The sequence below is a fragment of the Coffea arabica genome, chromosome 3e (genome assembly GCF_036785885.1).
Source record: "Coffea arabica cultivar ET-39 chromosome 3e, Coffea Arabica ET-39 HiFi, whole genome shotgun sequence".
Taxonomy (NCBI): domain Eukaryota; kingdom Viridiplantae; phylum Streptophyta; class Magnoliopsida; order Gentianales; family Rubiaceae; genus Coffea; species Coffea arabica.
This window is the reverse complement of record NC_092315.1, coordinates 5,203,513-5,224,902: the sequence shown is the minus strand read 5'-3', so window position 1 is coordinate 5,224,902 and position 21,390 is coordinate 5,203,513. Positions and strand designations below refer to the sequence as shown.

The following is a 21,390-nucleotide window of genomic DNA, read 5'->3' as shown; positions in this document are numbered from 1 at the left end:
TCTAACTCTTATAATGGTAGAGGAAAAAATGAACTGAATGTCTAACCAAAATTCCCATGATATCTATACTATATATAAAGAGAGAGGAAGGGGTTTGGCGTAAACATTTTATTGGCACTCTATGTACTTTCATTTTTGTCCTTGTAAAAAACTAACTTTACTTTAATTACCTAAACATGTCTTGTCAAAATAATTACCTATAAGCATTTCTTTAATTACTATTTAAACATATTTTTTTCAATGTAACCGCCCCAAGCAGTTGGACTGCCCAAAAGTCCATAAAGCAAATGAAATTGGACTGCCCAAATGTGAAGATCTTAAAAGTAAAGGACCATCCAACATTAGAGTCTTGTCCTCCTCTTGGATTCGACCCATCGTAGCCCCAAGCCCCATTTGAACAACTTTGGATAGAAAACTGATGGCCTGCTTAATTTTCTTTTTTTTTTTAATTATTTTTATCAATCGTTAATTTTATCTGCATCTAGAAGTGTGATGGAAATCGAATTACTATCGAATCAAATAAATGCATCAGATAAATATATTATGTATTCATCTGTATTTTTAAGAAATCACTTAATATGACAATTGATGGGAGGTAAATTTGCCCACCACGCCTTAAATGATTCAGTGGTAGCCGCCAGCCTTTCTTGTGGTTATAACGCTGCTGATTCACGATTTTCTTGTCAAGTCAAAAATGGCAGAACAGAGCAAGAAACTAAGCATAGCAGCTGAACTTCAAGCAGTGAAGCACAAGTCAGGCAAGACTTATGGTCAGATTGCTGAAGAAACTGGATTGACGAATGTTTATGTTGCTCAGCTATTCAAGAGGCAAGCCCAGTTGAAGCCTGATACTGTCCCTAAATTACGAGCATCCTTGCCTGAGCTGCCTGAGGAGTTAATTCAAGAAATGATGCGGCCACCTCTCAGGTCATATGATCCTAATTTAATTCAAGACCCAACTGTTTATAGGTAAACCGTTTTAGCCCGTGTTTTAATTTCTTGCTGTTTTGTGGAACATTTTTATGTGGGCTGGTTGAAATTCTTGTTTTCTGTGTTTTTATTTTATTTTATTGTATTTTATGGGTCCTTTTTCTGGTATGTACCTTGAGTTTTTGGATATTGTTGGATTGTTTCTTGTGTTCTATTTGTCCTCTATAGTCAATCTGTATTAGTATCAATTTTCAGAAAATGACAAAGTTGTTAAGAAAGTGACTAGTTAGCCTTCTTTTGCTTTAGTTGATTACATAGTAGCTCTTCGATGATCCGCATCGAATCGGCTTGTTGAAAAGAAATGGTATTTGAAGAGAGAAATTGACAAGAATTTGTAGTAAATTCAGTGTACTATTTGACACGCTCCAATTTTTGTCCATGAACTATTGTAGTATAAACTCCCTATCTTTGGATGTTCAAGGAAAGTGCATGGTAGGAAAGTCATTTCATTTGTTGAATTGCAAGAATCAAGATGCAAGTGTGAGAGAAAAAAAGCAATCTTGGCTGCATTATTGTAAAGGTTGCAGCAATTTCAAGCTTGTGCAATTGCTTGTTGCATTTCCTATCTAATTAGGAAAGATTATCTGAAGTTTGTAATATTGTCATTTCAATCCCAAGTGAGTTGAGACTGAAGTCCTTTTGTGATTATGTTCCCTTCTTCAAGTTTATCTTGTTATGATATTGTATCTAAAGAAAGATGAAAGTTGAATCCAAATGCTTGCAGAAGTATCTACGGAGAGCTATTAGTTAGGAATCAATGACTTTCTCATAGGCTGATCTTGTCTCTCACTCTCACTTGTATACGAATCAATGACTTTCGTTTAGGCTGATCTTGTCTCCCTTCATGTTTTTGCAGGCTCAATGAAGCTGTTATGCATTTTGGTGAGAGCATTAAAGAAATTATCAATGAGGAATTTGGTGATGGCATGTAAGTTGCTATGTTGACTCCTGAATATCTAAATTCTCTACTGGTGGTTCTTCTAAGTACCCAGGAGAATTCTGAAACTTTTTTTTTTGATAGCTATGTTTGAGCAGAAGTCCATCATCTGTTGCACCAAACCCTTTTGATGGCCTTGTGAGGATTAGGTTTAGAACATTTTTCTAATACTAGCTGGTTTCTATAGCTTGCGTTAATAGTTTTTATTATACCTCTAATAGTTTGTTCTCCGATTTGTGCACATGCATCCACCTAGATATCTGTTCCTCGCTTTCTGTACTTCTAATGGCATGTCGTGATAGGAAATGGGCGCCATGGTGGTTCATACATATTTAAGGGTTTATAACCTATCTCCTTTTTTATGAACAGATTTCAACTGAACTTTTTGGTCATATAATCAGTTTACTCTTCTTGTCTTTCTTATTTTCAGCATGTCTGCTATAGACTTCTATTGTTCTGTTGACAAAATTAAAGGTGTGGATGGAAAAGAGCGTGTTGTTGTGACTTTTGATGGGAAGTACTTGCCACATTCTGAGCAGGTCGGTTCTTGCATCTTCATTTGTATCTTTAATGAATGTGCTGAATGTAACTGAGTTGATGACTTGGAGAAAATAACTTAGTCTTTGTTTGTCTTTTTCTGTGGGTTCGCACGGGGGGTGGGGCAGGTAGTGGGGCAGATTGGGGAGGGGGGAGAGAGAGAGAGAGAGGAATGGGATGACACAAAGGTTATCTGGTTCTGCTTGTCTGCAAATTTAGGCTGCTCACAGCACTAATGAATTACTTTGGCTTTCATATACATATCAGGCTATAAAATGCTGATTTATACCTTACCTTCAGCGGTCCTAAGTATATCATACAATCTTATGTAATTAGTTCATCTTGTGTTATTGTGTAATTAGTATATCATACAATCTTATGTAATTACTTCTTATTCTTTCTTTAAGCAACCATAGTACAGAAAAAGGTGACCCAATCTTCGGATCAAATTTGCTGTTTTCTTAGACATTTCATATGCTTATGATATATTAAGCAGGATCTCTCTTCCTTTCTCTCCCTTTCTTTGGCCAGAATTATATACAAGGTATAGAATTCTCTTGAGTGAAACAAAATATAAAATAGTTCTCATCGAACTACCTACTCACATCATTCATAAGAGTAGCTGCCATTCAATTAAAGCCAGGAAAGCAATGGCCGGTTGGAATACCTTCATGTCCTTGTTGATGAGCCACAAGTTGAGAGATTAGCACTATTACTAGTCTATCCTGTTCAACTGATCTGTGTTACCTTACTAACTGTTGTTTAACTTCTTTTGCGGGGCAGAAATCTGAACACATGATGTCAAGGTTGACATTACAAGGAAATTAAGCAAACCATTGCTGCAGTGCCAGTCAGAAGTTATTCATATATTTTGTCGTGGAACAAATGTACTATGCCAAGTAATCCGTTCTCAGTGTTTGGGGCATGCCCTTAAACAATAATGGTTGAAGTATCATCTTTGTCCTTACTAATGTACTTGCACTTGGAACTGAATTGGTGTACCACAAAGTTTTCTTACAGTAAAGCTGAAATTCTGTGTGTGGCATCAGTTTGCATTGAATTCCCCTATCCAGTTTTAGACCAATTTCATAGGATTTTATTGAGCATGAGTTCTTCCAAGATTGATAGTAGAGAATTACTCGCTGAAACAAGCCTTGGACTGGTAAACAAGAGATAAAACATGTTGACTGTCGAACAATCGCACAGGGACTTGGCCTCATGGATTTTTTTTTTTTTTTTGTCAAAAATGTTGGATAGTATCAAAATGTCTGGGAAGCACACGAAGGAATTCTTAGCCCTCTCTTGCTCTTTTTTTGGCTCCTCCTACTGTTTGATATTTCCAATGTACAAGCACAAGATACATGTGCAAGGACGTAGGAACGAGAACTGTATCATGATCATGTGTGTTCATAGAGAAGAGAGTTAAATACAAAGAGAAGGAACAACATATCTTGTATCTTTACTGTTAAATTTATGTGAAAGCAGGAACATCATAAATCATCCTTCTGCTGCATGAAGAAATTCTTAAAGAATTTGAAAACATGGCAAGGGAGCAAAAGGAAAAGCCACGGCTGTTCTGGATTGTAGGACTCTGTATTGGTTTTGTTCAGACGTTAAGTGGAAGATCGACCCCATGAAAAGTTTGACATATATATATAAGACGTCAATTTTCTACAAATAAATTTCTTTATATAGTTATGGATTGCCGACAAAAATGTCAAGATTTTTTAATTTTGACAAAAGGGTCAATATTTTGGTGAATAATGATCGTAAAAGGGTATTTAAACTCTAAATAATGTCTAGGTATTCATCTTCAATTTTGGCATGGAATATCAGGATCAAAATACTTAACTCCTGCCCAGGAACTATTTGAGCCTGTCACTAAGACGATTAAATGCATTCGGAAAGCCCTTGAACATCATATTCATCAGCTTCTTGATACCGCTTTCTGCTATTTCCTGCTCTCCTCTAATTTCCTTCTTTTTGGGTTTGAAACTTTTTGCTTCCGATCCACGTCTATTGGTTCCCACTCTAGCTCATAGCGAAAACGTCGACAGTCCCCTTTACGCGGGAATACTTCCAAAAAAGTATCCCAGTCCAGAGAACTAGACAAGTGCACTCTTTGGCCCTTTTTAAATCTCACGAGTTTTACATCCCTCAGATCATTCTGCCAAAGCTTCCTTTTCTGCACGTTGGTGTGCTTAATATTTTCTCCTCCCAGAAGGAACGTCTCATAGATTACCTTTGCGAGGTGAATCTTGTTTGGCTTCAGGCACTTGTTCCACTTTTGAGCAATGGTTTTAGGACGACAAGTCCAGAAGATAGCATCTAAAATTGAGTCTGCAGTATCTAAACATCTATTGTGAAAACATAAGGACAACTTTTGAACTTGAGGCAGTGGAAGAATGGATCTATTTCTTACCTCAAAAACAGTGGACCTGGACACAAGTTGATCAATGTCTAAATGGAGTGAAACTTTAGATTGACTTAGCTTTGTCAACATGTCCTTCAATTTGGAGAACCACGAAGCCACTGGTAAGGGCCATTCCCGACACTGCAATTTAATTGTAGAAACACAAGGACCAGAGGGAGCTGTGAAAGAAAACAGGTTTATGGATTTTCCTGTGTATTCAAACCAATCAAGGCTTGGAACATCAATTTGGACCTCTTCTACTGGTTCCAAGTGCAATTCCAAACTTATGTGCTTAATGGAGCGGCTGGAAATATTGATTCTTTCCAAATCGCCGCCCCAGCTTGTGATTTCTAACTCTTCGAGATGTGGGAATTTTTCTGCGAAATCTAAGAAAAACTCGTCAGTGATGCCAATTTCGTCCAACAGCAAATGCTTTAGATTTGGACAGGCATGCATCCGAAGCTTGCGATGTCTTGATGTTCGTTCTATCTCGAAGGAAAGTAGTTTGCCATACTTAAAGTACAGAAGACTTGGTGCTTCGACTTCAACAGAACAACTTCCCTTTACTACAATATCAAGATGCTCAAGCTTCTGAAGCTTGGTCACCTTAACGTTGGCAAGACCCGCACAGTTAACAATTGTCAACAAATGAATCAACGGGCAGCTGGACAATATTCTTTGGAACAATACCTCGTCTAATTTCACATGCATAAGCCGAAGTTTGTGGAGATTGTGACACCTTATCGTCTTAATCACTTGGGGCTTCAACTGGAAATGGCAAAGATCCAATTCTGCAATCGACTTAGCTTCAAAAACAGTTGGAGCCAAAACAAAATATTCAGAACCAGAAGGGGCAGCAATATCAAGACTTTTGACTCCGTTTTCCACAGCAATTTGGATCCATCTATTGAAATCCTCAGGCGATACAGATGGAGGGCTACAAAGATTTAAACGATCAATACCATTCTTGTGCTCACGGTACCGTTGCAAGGTGGTGTTGATGCAATTTACGAAATCACTTCGCCTTTTTTGAATGCCTTTATCAGTCGGTTCTGAATATATATTGTACAAAAGCTCCAAATTGGGGCGCGTGCGCCATGCCTGCAACCATGCCTTCGACAACAAACTCATTGGTGCTGCCTGTTCTGGGATTTGGAGAAAAGAGAGTATGTGATGCATAATATGTTGAGGCAATTTCGCCGTGCAATCTTCTAAAGCTTCTGTCTCCACCATTGTAATAGACAACTTTTTAGGTTATACGCTAGAGTACTGTTGTCAGCGTGAATTGATGAAGCAGAGCAATTTGCACTAGGGAAATCTGAAGATACTGCTCCTTTTATGCACTATGGAGTAATTTGTCACCGCCATTGGTTCCCAGTTTCCATAACCCAAAACAGTTCGAATTGGACTCTCCTATTGTTTCCAATTCGAAACAGGAAAGCGTAATTGACAAATCTACAAATTCCTATTGGCAGGAGTCATGTGAAATTCCTTTTTTTTTTTAATCAAAATTAAACCACCTTAGAGGGGCGGAATTAGGTGTAGACTCCACCCTATCTATAATTGAGTAACACGATTACATACGTCTCAAAAATAATTGGCAATTTCTGTATTTTTTTTGTCATCTTAAAATTTTCCTTCTTTATATTTCTTTTTTCTGATACGAATTTTATACAGCTCTCAATGATTGTTAGATAGTCTCTTAACGGCTAACGCACTATGTGAAAAAAAATGCAACTTTTGTCCCTGAAGTCCAAGTATATGTACTAAAGTGGTCCATAAAGTTCCAACCACAACAACTGTTATCCCTGTTTCACAAAAAAAAAAAAAAAAGTAATCCAGTGTGGTTCTTAACTTTCTTAACTTCAACAAAAAAGGGCATATTATGGTTGGAAGATGACCAAACTATTCAATGCTTGAAAGTTCATTTGAGTTCAAATCCAGGTTCTGATTCCAATCTTGAGCTATGGTTTTTGGACGACAGGTACAGAAGATTGCGTCCAGAATCAGATCAGCATCAAAGAATTTTCCCTTCTCGAAGGGTATCGACAATGTTTGAACTTGAGGAATTGGATATAAAGCGCTGTTTCTTATCTCATCCACAATGGTGCTTGCTAAAGTACTGCCACACTTCAGTTGGAGCAAAATTTCAGATTGACTTAGTTTTGTCAACAAGTCCTTCAATTTAGCGAACCAAGAAGCCTCTGGTAACTGCCAGTCCCACCAATAAAATTCAATTAGAGAAACACAAGAACCGGAGGGAGCTGTAAAAGAAAACAGAGGAATGGAGCATCCTCTAAATTTAAATCGATTAATGCTCGGAACCTCAATATGGGCCTCTTCGAGTCTATAGTTCGATTCCAAATTTATGCGTTTAATGGGGTGGCTGGAAATCTTGATTCTTCTCAAATGGTTGCATCCATGGATGTTCAAGTCTTCAAGATGTGGGAATTTTTCTTTGATATCTAAGAAAAACTCGTCAGTAATGTCAATGTTCTCAAATTGCAAATGCTTTAGATTTTGAGATGAATGCATCTGAAGACTGCAATGTTGTGATGGCATTCTTTCTTCATTGTCAAAGGAGTATATTTTACTATAATTAAAGAATTCAAGGCTTGGTGCTTCGACAGCAACGCATCCACCTCCCTTAAAGATAACCTCAAATACCTTAAGTTTCTGAAGCTTAGTCACCTTAAGGTTGGCAAGGCCAGCACAGTTCGAAATTTTCAACCAATCAATCAACGGGCAGCTCACAACTATTGTTTGAAACATTTCTTCGTCTAGATCAACCCCTGTGAGCCAAAGCTTTTGGAGATTGTGACAAGTTATTTTCCTAATTACTGGGGAGTTCAACTGGAAGTTGCCGCAGAGACTCAGTTCAAAAAGTGATTCTGAGGCAAAATAAAAGATTCTGTGGTTGAAAATTGAAATAGGTTAACACAAAATAAAAGAATCTGTAGTTATATCAACCACAAGCCTTTTGAAATTGTTGTCTTCAGCAATTTGGATCCATCTATTAACATGCTCAGGCGATACAGATGGAGGGCGAATAAGCTCCAAAATATCAATACCATTCTTGTGCTCATCGTACCTGTTCAAGGTGGAGTTGATGCAATTTATGAAATCGCAGCATTGCTTTTCAAGAACTTGGATGTCAGCGTTCTTCTTGGATATAGAGTATTCCCAACCATTGAACTTCAAATTGGGCCGGGTGCGCCATGCTCTCAACCATGCCTTGGACAATAAACTTTTGGACAAATTACACTTTACCCTCCTATGGTTTAGTATTTTTTTATATATAACCCCCCTATGATTTCAAAAACTATATATAACCCTCTCATGGTTTAGATTAAAGTGTCAAAGTGACGGAAATGATCATTCGTAACGGAACCTATGAAAATATTAAAATTACCCTTGTTTAAAAATTAAAATGGATAAAGTAACCAAAATATATAAACATAATATACATGACGCACTAACCCTGTATGATTTTATGTTTTACCATATAATCTCCTTATGATTTAATATTTTATCATACAATCCTCTTATGATCTTCAAAATATACACATAACTCTCCTGTGGTTAATAAATAATTTCAACTTTATATAGGGGTATTTTTGACATTTTAGGTGATTCCATCACGGATTGCAAATTCCATCGCTTTGACGCTTTAATTCAAATCATAAGGAGGTTAGGTATAACTTTTAAAACTATACGGGGGTTATGTATAAAAATACTAAACCACAGGGGGTAAAGTGTAATTTGCCCTAAACTTTTTGTGCTGCTTCCTTGGGAGAGTAGAAGAATGAGAGTATATGATGTATTATATGTACTGGCAAATTGATTGAACAATCTTCTACTGTTTCTGATTGCGCCATAGCAACAAGCAACTGTAAACTCTACCTGCACCAGGGAAATGTAATTGTAGTCGTGCTTCGCTCGAGATTATATGTAGGATTAGAATTCTACTCTAATAAGAGCTCAACTTCCATGTCACCATTGATTTCCAGTCTCCCAAACTCACAAAAGTTCTAATTGTTTAACGAATCAGAAGGATTGCTTTTTTGGGCATATGAGATCGGTCTTACTAAAGTAACTGGAATTTCTAACAGGATAAGTACTCTTTCGATTCATTTACTTATTTTTACAGTCTTAAAAGCTTTCTGCTCACTGTTCTTAAGTCTAATTGGGTTCTTAGAAGACAACTGGTATATTTAACTTTTTTCTTTTTCTTTTTGAAAATTTTTCTTGCTCGATCCTGAAGTTTCAAATGGATTTAGCTATCAAGCGTCTCAGGACACTCCTTAAGAGGGACTAGGTTGATTTTTTTTTTTTTTGAGGCTAAGTTAATTTTTTTTGGAATAGTGAAATTAATTTAGAAAAATATCTAGATGCAAGAGGTACATTAATTGTGAGTGATGGTAACAAAAAAAAAGGAAAAAATAAAACTAACAAAATGATTGCATGAAAGTCCTCTGATGAGATTGATTGTGAAAGATGATTCAATGTGTGTTAAAAGGTTATTATGGTTTACATGCAATTAAATTTGTTGTTTTAGTGTCTACATTTGTCTCGTATGCGTATACATTAATATTCTTGTGAGTCACAATGAATTATTCTGCATCTACTGAATCTTTTCTTTCCCCCGAATCCACCACAGATTGTGTTGTTTGCTATTAGTCTTTAGAATTTGCACAGGACAGATTGCAAGAACAAAAGAGTTACCAAAAGTTAGACTACTTGAGGCTGCCATATTGACTAAGGGACCAGGTTTTACTTTCTAAGTTAAAGAGTCACTCCAGGAACAACTTGCATTAGTCATTATGAGTAATTCCATCAAAGAAAATCGAAGCAAAAGCACATACTACAAATATGATTGATCAAAATTTTGATCAAGTTAGTACTCGTAATTTGAAAAATGTAAATACTACCAAGTAAAACAGCATTGCAATTAAATTCTGAAAAAATTGTGCCACATGCCAAATCATAAATCACAACCTTTCAATAAGACCTCATGAACATTGTGAAAAATTAGACCACCTTTGAATTTGACCGTTTTGATGATTTTTCTTCCTTAGGCTTGTCAGTTGCTTTCCTCTTTGTCCCCTCGGGCTTGACGGATGCTTTCCAGTCCAACCCGAAGTGAATCAACACATCTGAATGAGTATTTACTACCTTCAAAAAATTCTCCCAATCCAAAGCTTCCAATTGCTGCTCTCTTTGTTCCCCTGCATAGTATTTTCTTGTGCTTGCCACCCCATCTAGACGGCTCTTAAAGATCCCAACTTTCAGTCCCTTCAAATTGTCCTCCCAGGACTTCAATTGTTGCAAACTGTGGACTAGTTCTTGATTATTTCTTAGTATTAACATGTCATAAAGGAGCTTCAAAGTCTCAATGTTCCTCCCAAAAAATGATGCCAACATGGCGTCCGAAAAACCCCAGTGTTGCCTTATAGTTTTTGGACGACAAACCCAAAAAGGGGCGTCCAACACTAGGACTGGAGATGATAATAAAGATTCCCTGTGGATGTCCAGAGTCAATTCGTGCACCTCTTGAGGTTCATGAGATGTTAAATTATCTCCAATTTCATTGAAATCAAATGAAATACTGCCCAAAAGCTCAAGGCTAACTGAAATTTGAGATTGAACTAGACTTGCCAACAATCTCTGGAATTTGAAGAGCCATGAAGTGTCCAGATTCTCATTCCAGGTTATACTTATATTAGAAGCCCAATGACCTGATGCAGCTATAAAAGACAAAATTGGAATGATCTCGCATTGGCTATCAGCGAATACAATTGAACAATGCTTGGGGTGTCAAATTGTGCCTTGTTCAATCCCCAATTATCCGACAACTGTATTTTTTTCAGGGAGTCGCTCTTAATTTTGATTCTTTTCAAGTCTTGGCAATATTGGATTGTCAAATCTTCAAGGCATGGAAATTTATGTTCCATTTGGATCAAAACCTTGTAACAGTGGCCAACAGCATATAAAACCAAAGTCTTGAGATTTTTGTACTGAGACGAACGCAAATCAAGCCAACAAGGCGCCCAATCACCAATATCGCGCATGAAGTCTTCATTACTCGAACAAAATAGTGATTCAAGATTTGGAGCCTCATGCAAAATCAAACTTTGATTATAGTTCAGCTCCACAGTAAGCTTCCTAAGATTGGCTAAATCAGGCACATCAAAGTATTGAGCATATTCATCATCGAAATCACAATAACTAATTTTCAAGATTTCAATCTGTTGGCAGCTTAACATCATGCGCTCAAACGTGACATTATCTAAGTCAACCATGCATAGAGAGAGTCGCTTGAGATGATCAAACCCTTTAATTTTCTCCATCGATTGTTCAACCAACGCGACCCCCCTTAGGCCTAAATCTACTAGTGATTTAGCGTCGAAGAAGATTTCAGGCAAAGCACATCCGTAGAGATCAAGATAGAGTTTCTTCACACCACTTTTAACAGCCACCTGCAAGCATCTCTTAACGAGAGAATTCCAATAAAAAAAAAAAATTCCACTTACAATAATCTTGAACTCGTTTATGCCTATCTTTTCTTTGGTGCAGCTCTTCAGGGTTCTTCTGACGTATTTAGTGAACTTTCTCTTTCCCTCCTCTTTCGTTCTTTTATGCCAACGCCCCTGACCTTCTGTTTTCAATTCCTTGCGGAAGTTGTTATAATCCAATGTCAAGCCGGTCGTGGGACGTGCCCGCCATGCATTCAGCCATGATTTAGACAGCACGCTCGTTTTGGCTGCTTGCTTGTATGAGAGGAAAGAGATAATATGACCTATAATGTCATCTGGCAAGTCTACCATTGATGCCATCGGCAAGCTTGATTTTTGGCTTAAAGGCTAAATTGATCTGCAAGGAAAAGAGCTGCCCTAGGGGAATATAGATTTAGAAGAGGTTGGCTACTCTTATATTTGCATGTTTACTTATTATGGGCTTTTACAGAATAAAATTAGTATAACGGGCTTAAAATTCACCCTGCTTGCTGCCCTAGGTGGATGATGTTTGGATCCTCAAGTTTTTGAGAATATCACTTTGGTGCTATATAAATTAAAGATGTATTAAAGTCACCAAGAATAATTGAGAAAGACTACGTGACCATAATCGGGTCAAACACTTGGTTGTTGATGTTTTAGTTCATTGTTTAGTTTAGTTTAGTTTACTGTTTTGTTTAACACAATATTATGCAGATGTAGAGATTTGGTTTGATTTACATAACGGGCTTAAAATTATGCTTTGATTTTACTTACATAACGGGTTTAAGATTATGCTTTGTAATTAATTAACTCGATTACGGGCAATTGAAATAAGCTTGCGATCTCTATTTTGAATTAGTGATTTTGGTAAATATTATATATGTACTTAATTAAAAAGGAAAAAAAAGCAATAGAAAGTTAAAAATTAAAGCTACCCTTTGATTATTATTCAGATTAGGAGGTGATTATTGTAGTTAATATTTCGTGTGAGAGATATGTAGGAATTTGTCCTTTGTTATGAATGTAACATTGGCATTTGAAAGAGTGACAAAAATAAGCAACACCCAAAAAGAATAAGGTTTTTTTAAAAAAAATAAAAAATAAAAAAAAAGACACCAAAAGGATTGCTCTTGCATAATGTATCTCGATTATTGCCAATATGAAGTTTGTAAATAAGAATCAATCTTCAGACTTCACACCACCACACCAATGTGGTTTCATTCCTCCAAGCTGTATCTGTGATACTACTAACTCTTTTTTTTTTTTTTTTTTTTGGGTGATGGAAACCAATTACTTCCCTTTTTTATGAGGTGTTTAATCTCTATTCAAGTAGGATTAGTTTCCTTTTTGCTCCATTGGAAATTTTATTGTTCCAATTACAACCATTTCATTTTATTTTCTTTTGGCCAACACCTAGTGCAAAATTTAATTAATCTTGAGAATTCTCATGGATTGATCATTTCGTGGTTCATATTGTGAAAATAATTACTTTAAATGATAAGTAAACTACCAAGGTAAGATAGGTTGGCATACACTTTGAAATAAAAAACCTTCAAAGTTTTTGTTTATCATGAATGGCAATTTCTCCATTTATAAGTGACCCTTTCTTATTTTCATTTTTCATCATGGCAAATAGGAGATGACAAGTCAAGAAAAATTCATAATGGGAATAAAATATGGAAGTGCATTACAAGGGAAATAATTTTCAGAAAGAATATTACTGTGGCAAAAAAAAAAAAAAAAACTGCTAAGCTTGGATACAACAGAATTGGTCCGAAGCAGAATTTAGTCAAAATTTCATTCCAAAGCAGCATGTGAATATCCATCTCAAGTATAAAATTTTTTTCTACAATTTTATGTGGTCAAATTATGGAGCTGTTGCTGAGAAAATAGCTAGAAAAGGGTACTTTTTAGTTGATTGCAATGTTATAGACCTGGGCTGGAAACTGAAATCTTGAAGGATTGAATGTTTGGGTCCTTTAGGAAGAAACCAAAGAGATGTAAGAAATCTTCCATGATGCATCCTTTTCCTTTTTATATTTCGCGAAACTAGAAAGAAATCAAACAATCGATAACTATTTTGCTTCAGAAGCAGCAAATTAAATGCCAGCGAAATATCTTTCGGCACTAAAACTCAGCAAGATACCATGCCTTCATCCCTTCAAGCAGAGATTTCAGCAAATTTATTTGAATAACTTTTCTTGCATTGATTCTCAATTCTCCGATGATGCGTGTGTGTGTGTGTGTGCACGCGATTTTTCTTTTTGTTTTTGTTTTTTTGTTTTGGTGGTAGGCAATGCTGGTTTAGTGCTGCACAATTTGGAAGCAGTAACCATGAAAAATTTGTCTTACAAATAGAGTGAATGTTCAGTATTTATCTTCATACATACACAATTTTTTTTTTGTTAGAAATATTTACTGTTGTTAATTAATCATGTTTGTTTATTTTGTTTTACCTAATTAATGGAGTTAGTGGAATTAGTGGAGTTATTGGGATAGTTAGTGGAGTTGTTTTGAACTCTATAAATAAAACAATTTCATGTTATGAGTCAAGACAGTTTTTTACAAAGAAATAAACTCTTGTCGTTTGTTTCTTTTATTTTTCTCAATAATTGTAACATTTTTTAGGTTCACACATACGTGTACACATTTATCTTGGCATATGGCAATTGTACAATATTTAGGTACCAATAATATAGTAAATGCTTATGGTCTCTATGTTCTTTTTTTGGTTCAAAAATGATTTTGATCACATTTTTCAGAGGAAAAGAATAATGCATCCATATTATAAGCAGTTAATTTATGTTATTGGCACAGAAAAAGCATACACCAATTACGAGCATAGAAAAACTAAATTTTTTAACAGAAGGGAAAAAAACCCAAATTGCATAACAAAGACTTTAATACTTACTCGATCATTTTTCAGGTTTCTGGATGAATAGTACAAATTAAAGCCATAAAGTCTAAATTTTCTTTTCAATTTGATAATTAAGGAGCAAGAAGGTGACGGATCAACTAACTCTTGACACAAAATCTACCTGGGAAGACTATGTTTTGCAGCCATCATCAAGAATTTTGGAATAATGGAAATTCAAGTCTGAGACAATATCCTTCAACAATCTGGAACTTGCATGAATACATCTCTTTGACGTCATATGAAAATTCATCCTACAAAGAAACACAACAACACGCTCAAAATATATATTAGATTTGGCAACTAATTCTAACAATACAAGAGAAATCAAGAATGATCAATATGATGGAATGTAATAAAGCATGCATAATTTGACATAAATTACTTGATTAACGCTAATACGATTAACATTCTTCATACACATGCAAGGAAAATTACAATTATCGCGAAACACACCTAACACACTGAGATGTATAATCAAACAATCAATTTTTCATACATAATTGAATGCAGATCACGTTCAAAACCACTTAGATCACTATGGTTTTATACCTCCATGCAGCTTCTGTGATCCTAGTAATCTCTTTTCTTCCTTGTTATTTGGGTATGATTTCTAATTCACCAAGCAGGACTAACTACCTCATGCCATATTGCATTTACAGGTTCACTTCATTTTACATATATTATTTGGGATGATCAATTCATATACTAGACTCAATCTGCAGCATAATTGTATTGACTGATTGAGATGAGATAGTAATACAAACACGAAATATTTACTACCTTATAAATCAAAAGCCAACTCTTCAAACTTCAAACACGAACTTTTTGATGATTTTGCTTCATCGGATACCCCAGATGCTGGTCAGTTGGTCTCCCAATCCAATTTGAATTTAATCATCATTCCCCAGCTGGGTGCACGAGTTCTTAGAAAACTCAGAAAATCCTTACAATCTAGAGTTTCCTCCAACTGCTCTCCTTCTCCAACTAAAATGAAGTCCAAGCCGAGCTCCGAGTGAATTACGCAACGATGAAAGATCTCTACTTTTACTTCCCTTAGATCGCTCTGCCAAAACTTCATTTGTTGAGAATTGTGAAATTGTTTATGATTTTTTCTGAACATAAGCTTCGTGTACAGAAAGTGCAACCTCTCATTGTACCTAGGCTTGTTAATCCAAAAATCCACTATGGCTTTTGGACGACACACCCAAAAAATAACATCCAACATTGAATAAGCAGATGAAACACGGAAGTTCCAATCTATGGACTTGGAAAACAGTTCCTGCAACACTTGAGGTTCGTCAAATCCTCCATCCTTCATAGCCTCCTCCAAATTGAATGCTTCATTCCATCTAAACATAAGTTTGAGTGAAACTGCAGACTGAGCTAAACTGGTGACCAGTTTCTTCAATTGGAGGAAACATGAATTGCCCGCATCTTCCTGCGTGCATATAGTAAAGCAAGAAACCCAACGACTTGAAGCAGCTGCAAAAGAGAACTCGGGTATGATCCTGCATTTTCGGTCATCATACTCAAATTTTATGATACTCGGAACATCAAATTGTGCCTTTCTCAAACCCCAATTCCGCACCAACTGTATTCTTTTTAGGGAGGGACTCGAGATTTTGATGTTCCTCAAATCTTGGCAATATTGGACAGACAAACTTTCAAGGTGTGGAAAATAATGTGCCAAGTTGACAAAAAAAACGTCACCAACGCCAACACCAGATAGCAACAAACTCTTGAGATTCTCATATTGAGATGAATGCAAATTAAGCAAGCAAGGATACTGACCATGCTTGCCGTCAGACTTACAAGTAAGTGATTCAAGACTTGGTGCCTCACACAAGATTAGTGTTTGAGGATGTGATAACACGGCAATCAACTCCTTGAGAGCATTTTGTCCGGCTACCTTAAAATATTGATCAGAATCGTTGCCATTTTTGCAGTAACTAATTTCCAAGATTTCAACCGATTGGCAGCATGATATTATGCTCTCAAACGGCACATCATAGAACTCTACATAGTTAAGAGACAGCCTCTTGAGACGATCAAACGGTTTAATTTTCTCAGTTGATCGCTCAACCAACTTGACCTGGCTAAGAGTTAAATCTACTAGTGATTTAGCTTCAAAAAGAAGAATTTCAGGTAACTCACTGTTGCAGAGTGAGAGTTTGAGGTTTTTCACGCTGTCTTCTGCAGCAACTTGAATGCATCTCCTGATAACCGGCTCCCAGTCAAACACACCTTTATCGATCTCCAGCTCAATCGTGTCTATACCAGTCTTCTGTTTATGGTACCTATCGAAACTCCTTTCCACGTATTTGGCGAAGTTGTTATATTCCCTGATCTCATCCCTATCCGGCGGATGCCAACAAAATTCTTTTGTCCTTTTCTTTTTCTTGGAGAAGAAGAAGGCACTGCTAAATGCTAGAGTGGGGCGAGTGAGCCATGCATTCAACCATGCCTTGCACAACACAGTTGTTTGAGCTGCTTGATCACCTGAGAGAAAAGAGAGTATGTGATGTATGATGGGTTCTGGCAAATCTGCCATGCTTCTCCTGACTACTGTCTCGGCCATGGATTTCTTAGAGGAAATCTGCTAAAAGCAACTAACCCTAAGGGCTCCAATGACGGCAAGACGTGAGTCGCCCTAGCCCTAGGGATCACAAATTTCCCCTCCTTTAATAGAATAACCGATAGATGAAGATTGGCTGCTTATAGTATTTAATTTTAGAAAAAAAAAGAAAAAGAAAAAGGCCAGGCCTACTAATTGAGTTATGTGAGCCGGGCTCAAGTGAGTTCGAGCTCAGCCCATGTAAAATATATTTGTAGTATTTTGAGTTCAAACTCAACTTTTTCTTTTTTACGGAAACGATAGGAAATTTATTGATTTAAAAAACAAGCTATACAAACTTGAGCAAAGGCCCATCACGAGGTTTACAATTGTGTCGTTTGACACAAAGGACTTAGATATTCCTCATCTTGCACTAATGTAGTAGCATACTTGTTAATTCTTCTTCCTCATCTTTTTTTTTTTTCCTGCAACGATAGATGTCCTATAACCTAATCTAGCCTAATCTAGGGGAAGGGATAAAGGAAGATGGTCAACTAAGACCAGTCATATATTGTGGCAAATTTGTGGGAGGCAGGGGTTGAACCCCTGACCTCCAGCATCACCAAATATGGTGATGACCACTGGACCAAATGGCCAGTGGCAATTCTTCTCCCTCATCTATTACACTTGTTTTCAACCAAGCTGAATGAGCAGTTCATAAATAAAGCTTTGAGCATGTGAATGTCTTCCAATTGAGCAAAAAGTCTGATGTCTTGTGTCTTGTGTCTTGTGAGTTCGCAGCATTCGTAACAACTGAGCGGATGAAACTAGCAGATTAACATCTGGCCAAGGCTTTTCTCTGATTTTGCACAATGATAATTTGAGTGCAGCAGTATAATCCAGTAAAATGTCACTTGTACTTCTGCCTTGCATGGCCCATGCAGCGTGCACATTGTTGTCTTTTGTTGCCACTATGCCAATGCTAACAATTTTGCTTTCTTTCAGCTGGCTCACCTCCACTTCAATTGTCATCTTGTTGCTGTGTTTAATGTCACACGGTCCCTCTTCATCATTAGCTGATGTTTCCTGGCTGCTCACCCGCTTCTCTCTACTTTTCACTTCAGTGTACTCTATCCATTCTAGATGAGCTTTCAGTACAATGTCAAAAGGAGTCCTGCACTTGTTGTTAAAGACCTTCTCATTTCTGGCTTTCCACAGTTGCCAGAGAATGTTCACAGTAAGAGCTTGGTGCTGGTGACCTTCATTTCTGCTTGTTGCTTCATTAGTCCACTCCACCATTTGTTGAAATTGCCTCTACTGTCAGCAATGCCATCCCACTGCACTGGTGCGAACCTTCATACTTCCTTTGCTGGATTGCAAAAGAAAAACAAGTGTTCTATGGTTTCCTCTCCTGCGCCACAGACTTGGCAAATTGGTTCCCCCATTTTGGTTCTGTAGTATATGAGCTCGTTCACTGGTAGAGCTTTGTTCAGACATTTCCAAAGAAAGGTCTTGTGTTTACCTTTAATGTCCATTTTCCTCATTTTGCTCCAATCTTTCTCCTTCTGTGTCCATTAAAGCTGGTTTCCCCTTGCCTTCTAGCTACTCCCTTTCCAATATTAGTAGTTTTCTCCTCCCCTGCCAACATCTTGTAGGCTGACTTCACAGTGTAGTTTCCATTGGTGCTTGCTATCGAGTAACTGCTATCTGTCCTTCCTATCACACTTATTGGGATTTTGAGGATTTCTTCAGCATCTTTGCCATTGAAAGTACTGAAAATCAGTAGTCTATTCCAGCTGAAGTTTGTTATCAGTTCTTTCACTTTGTTTAGGCAGCAGCTTTGGGGTTTAGGAGTAGTAGGTGTCCCTCCTTTGTTATTTGGGATCCAATGATCTTTCCAAATATTGGTACTGCTACCATCCCCAATTTTCCGCCAAATTCCTTTCCCCACTTCATCTCTAACACTGGCCATACTCTTCCAAACCCATGAAGCAGTTGGGCTCACCTTATACTGGAATAATGATCTATCTGGAAAGTACTTCGCCTTCATAATTTTACTTAGCAATAAATTTGGGCATGTTACCAGTCTCTAGAGTTGCTTGCCAAGGAGAGCTTTACTAAAATTTTGCAGGTCCCTGAATCCCATTTCCCCTCTGCCTTTGTCCTTCGTAAGTTTTGACCAGGAACACCATTGCATCTTCTTTTTTCCCTTGTCTTCTCCCCACCAGTACCTTGCCATTATAGCGCTAATATCTTTACAGAGTTTTCCTAGAAATTTGAAACAGGACATGGCGTACGTAGGCAAGGCCATTGTGATGGCTTTCAGTAGCACTTCCTTCCCTGCATTGCTGAGCATTTTGTTTTTCCAACTTGCCATCCTTTGTTGGCAATTATTTCTAATAAACCAAACAGCTACTCCTTCGTCCTTGTAATGACCATAGGTAGTCCAAGATATTTACCTTGGTTTACCATTTGGACATTTCCTAACTTTCTGAACACAACAACTTTCTCCCCCTTCGGTGTATTCTTGCTGAAGAACACAGATGATTTGTCATAGTTTACCATCTGACCAGAGCCTCTTTCATATGTGGCTAGAATGTTCATGAGTTCCTCAGCTTGACCTGGGCTTGCTTTGCAAAAAACTAAAGTATCATCAGAACAAATGTGATACTGATGGGCCTCTTCTACTGATACTAATACCTGACATCAGTTTTGCTTGCCTCGGCTCTTCGCAGCACGTTTGATAAACCCTCAGAACAGATTAAGAACAAATAGGGGGATAGAGGATCCCCTTGTCTTATACCTCTCTTGGGAGTGACATAGCCTTTCTGATCACCATTAATCTTGAACGAGAATGAGACAGTTGACAAGCATTTCCATATCCAGTTTATCCATCTCTCTGAGAATCCCATTTTCTGCATGATTGCACCTAAGAATTTCCACTCAACCTTATCATAGGCTTTTGCCATGTCAAGTTTTAATGCCATACACCTTACTGAACCTTGTCTTTTGTTTTTCAGATAATGGAGATATTCATGGGACACAATGACATTATCTAATATTTGTCTCCCTGGGGAAAAAGCTGCCTGGTTCTTGCTTATACAACAGTCTAGATTATGTTTAAGTCTGTTGGCAAGCAATTTGGAAATGATTTTATACAACACATTGCAAAGACTTATGGATCTGTACTGTTTAAGATTGATTGGCATCTCAACTTTGGGAATCAAAGAGACAACCGTGTGGTTACGAGACTTTAGCATGAAACCTGAGTGAAAAAAACTCTGGATAGCTGGAACAACATCAGACCTGATAACCCTCTAGAATTTTTGGAAAAATAGAGGTGTCATCCCATCAGGCCCAGGGGCTTTGTTGGGATGCATAGAAAAAAGTGCATACTTAATCTCAGTCTTAGTGACAGTTCTAGTCAGATTTGCATTCATTTGATCAGAAATTGTGTTTGGTATTCCCCTCAGGATATCCTCAACGCCTTCAGTGCCTTGACTATCAAAGAGTTGTTGGTAATAGCTAACCACTTCCTCTCCTTGTTCCTTCTCATTTGAAGTCCATGATCCATCATCTCTTTGTACATTAACCATCCTATTCCTTTTCATTCTACCTTTGACACTAGCATGGAAAAACTGTGAATTTTTGTCCCCCTCCTTCAACCAAGTAACTCTAGATTTTTGAGACCAGTACATTTCCTCATTAGAGTAAGCTCTCTTAAGTTGAGTCTTAAGATCATCCATAGCTCCTTTGTGAAACTCAGTAGACTCTCTAAGCCTCTCCATGTCTGTCTTGATTCTGTTCCTAGAGTTATGCTAAAAACTATTTTTCCACTTCAGAAGAGCCACTCTACAATTAGAAATCTTTCTAGTGACTTGGTACATTTTTTATCCTTCCACTTCTAATTCGAAGCTTCCTCAATCACCTGTGTAATCCCTTCTTGTTGTATCCATCTTTTGTTAAAAATGAATTTTTTCCTTCTTTCGTCCTTTTCAGGGTTAGTATCAACCATAATCATACTATGATCTGAGCTGTAATTGTCAACATGTTTGCACCTTGTTTTGTCAAACATCTGGAACCAGGTATGAGTACAAAGCATTCTATCCAACATTTGTTTAATTTCTCCTTCGTTTTCCCAGTTATTGCACCAAGTCCGAGGATTTCCATCAAAACCTACATCGATCAGCTCATTATCCGCAATGAATTGCTTAAAATCTCTAAAGGTCCACTCCTCTCTGCTTCTTCCTCCCCATTTCTCTTCATTGGACACTATATCATTAAAATCTCCTGCAACTATCCATCTTTGTCCCCATTGTCTTTTCCTTTCATTCGACACTTTCCACTGATTCTTCCTAGTTGCCACATCACAACTTGCATATATACCAATCAGTCACCAGTCGGAATGTTGATTGTGGTCCACTATATGAGCCTCAATGGTGAACGCTATCTTATGTATATATGAGCCTCAATGGTGAACGCTATCTTATGTATTTCTGTAATTTTCACTTCCTGTTTCCAAAAAAGGGCCATCCCCCAGACCTA

At 37.3% G+C, this 21,390-nt stretch overlaps 5 protein-coding genes across 6 annotated transcripts; 1 reads left to right on the top strand and 4 right to left on the bottom strand.

Annotated features, from left to right (window-relative positions):
• The first annotated feature begins 506 nt into the window (after nt 1-506).
• On the top strand, nt 507-3,509 carry LOC113736209 (cyanate hydratase). 2 transcript variants are annotated; one of them, XM_027263064.2, is made up of 4 exons: nt 507-969; nt 1,847-1,918; nt 2,358-2,466; nt 3,248-3,509. In XM_027263064.2, exons 1-4 carry the CDS (start codon nt 695-697, stop codon nt 3,290-3,292), a joined length of 501 nt encoding a protein of 166 aa, XP_027118865.1. In that variant the 5' UTR covers nt 507-694; the 3' UTR covers nt 3,293-3,509. The 2 variants fall into 2 exon arrangements, with proteins under 2 accessions (XP_027118865.1, XP_027118866.1); XM_027263065.2 differs by having other exon boundaries at nt 522-927.
• Nucleotides 3,510-4,415: 906 nt separating this feature from the next.
• Nucleotides 4,416-6,110, bottom strand: LOC140038785 (F-box/LRR-repeat protein At3g58900-like). Its single transcript, XM_072084059.1, has one exon. It carries the CDS (start codon nt 6,108-6,110, stop codon nt 4,416-4,418), a length of 1,695 nt encoding a protein of 564 aa, XP_071940160.1.
• A 672-nt stretch (nt 6,111-6,782) lies between these two features.
• LOC140038784 (uncharacterized) lies at nt 6,783-8,097 on the bottom strand. The gene is made up of 3 exons (XM_072084058.1): nt 8,066-8,097; nt 7,848-7,968; nt 6,783-7,730 (listed from the first exon to the last, which is right to left on the bottom strand). Exons 1-3 carry the CDS (start codon nt 8,095-8,097, stop codon nt 6,783-6,785), a joined length of 1,101 nt encoding a protein of 366 aa, XP_071940159.1.
• Nucleotides 8,098-15,153: 7,056 nt separating this feature from the next.
• LOC113737935 (probable FBD-associated F-box protein At1g32375) lies at nt 15,154-16,869 on the bottom strand. Its single transcript, XM_027265071.1, has one exon. The coding sequence runs from the start codon at nt 16,867-16,869 to the stop codon at nt 15,154-15,156; it is 1,716 nt and encodes a 571-aa protein (XP_027120872.1).
• A 2,065-nt stretch (nt 16,870-18,934) lies between these two features.
• On the bottom strand, nt 18,935-20,633 carry LOC140038783 (uncharacterized). Its single transcript, XM_072084057.1, has 4 exons — nt 20,242-20,633; nt 19,649-19,971; nt 19,305-19,475; nt 18,935-19,113 (listed from the first exon to the last, which is right to left on the bottom strand). Exons 1-4 carry the CDS (start codon nt 20,631-20,633, stop codon nt 18,935-18,937), a joined length of 1,065 nt encoding a protein of 354 aa, XP_071940158.1.
• Between the last annotated feature and the right edge of the window lie 757 nt (nt 20,634-21,390).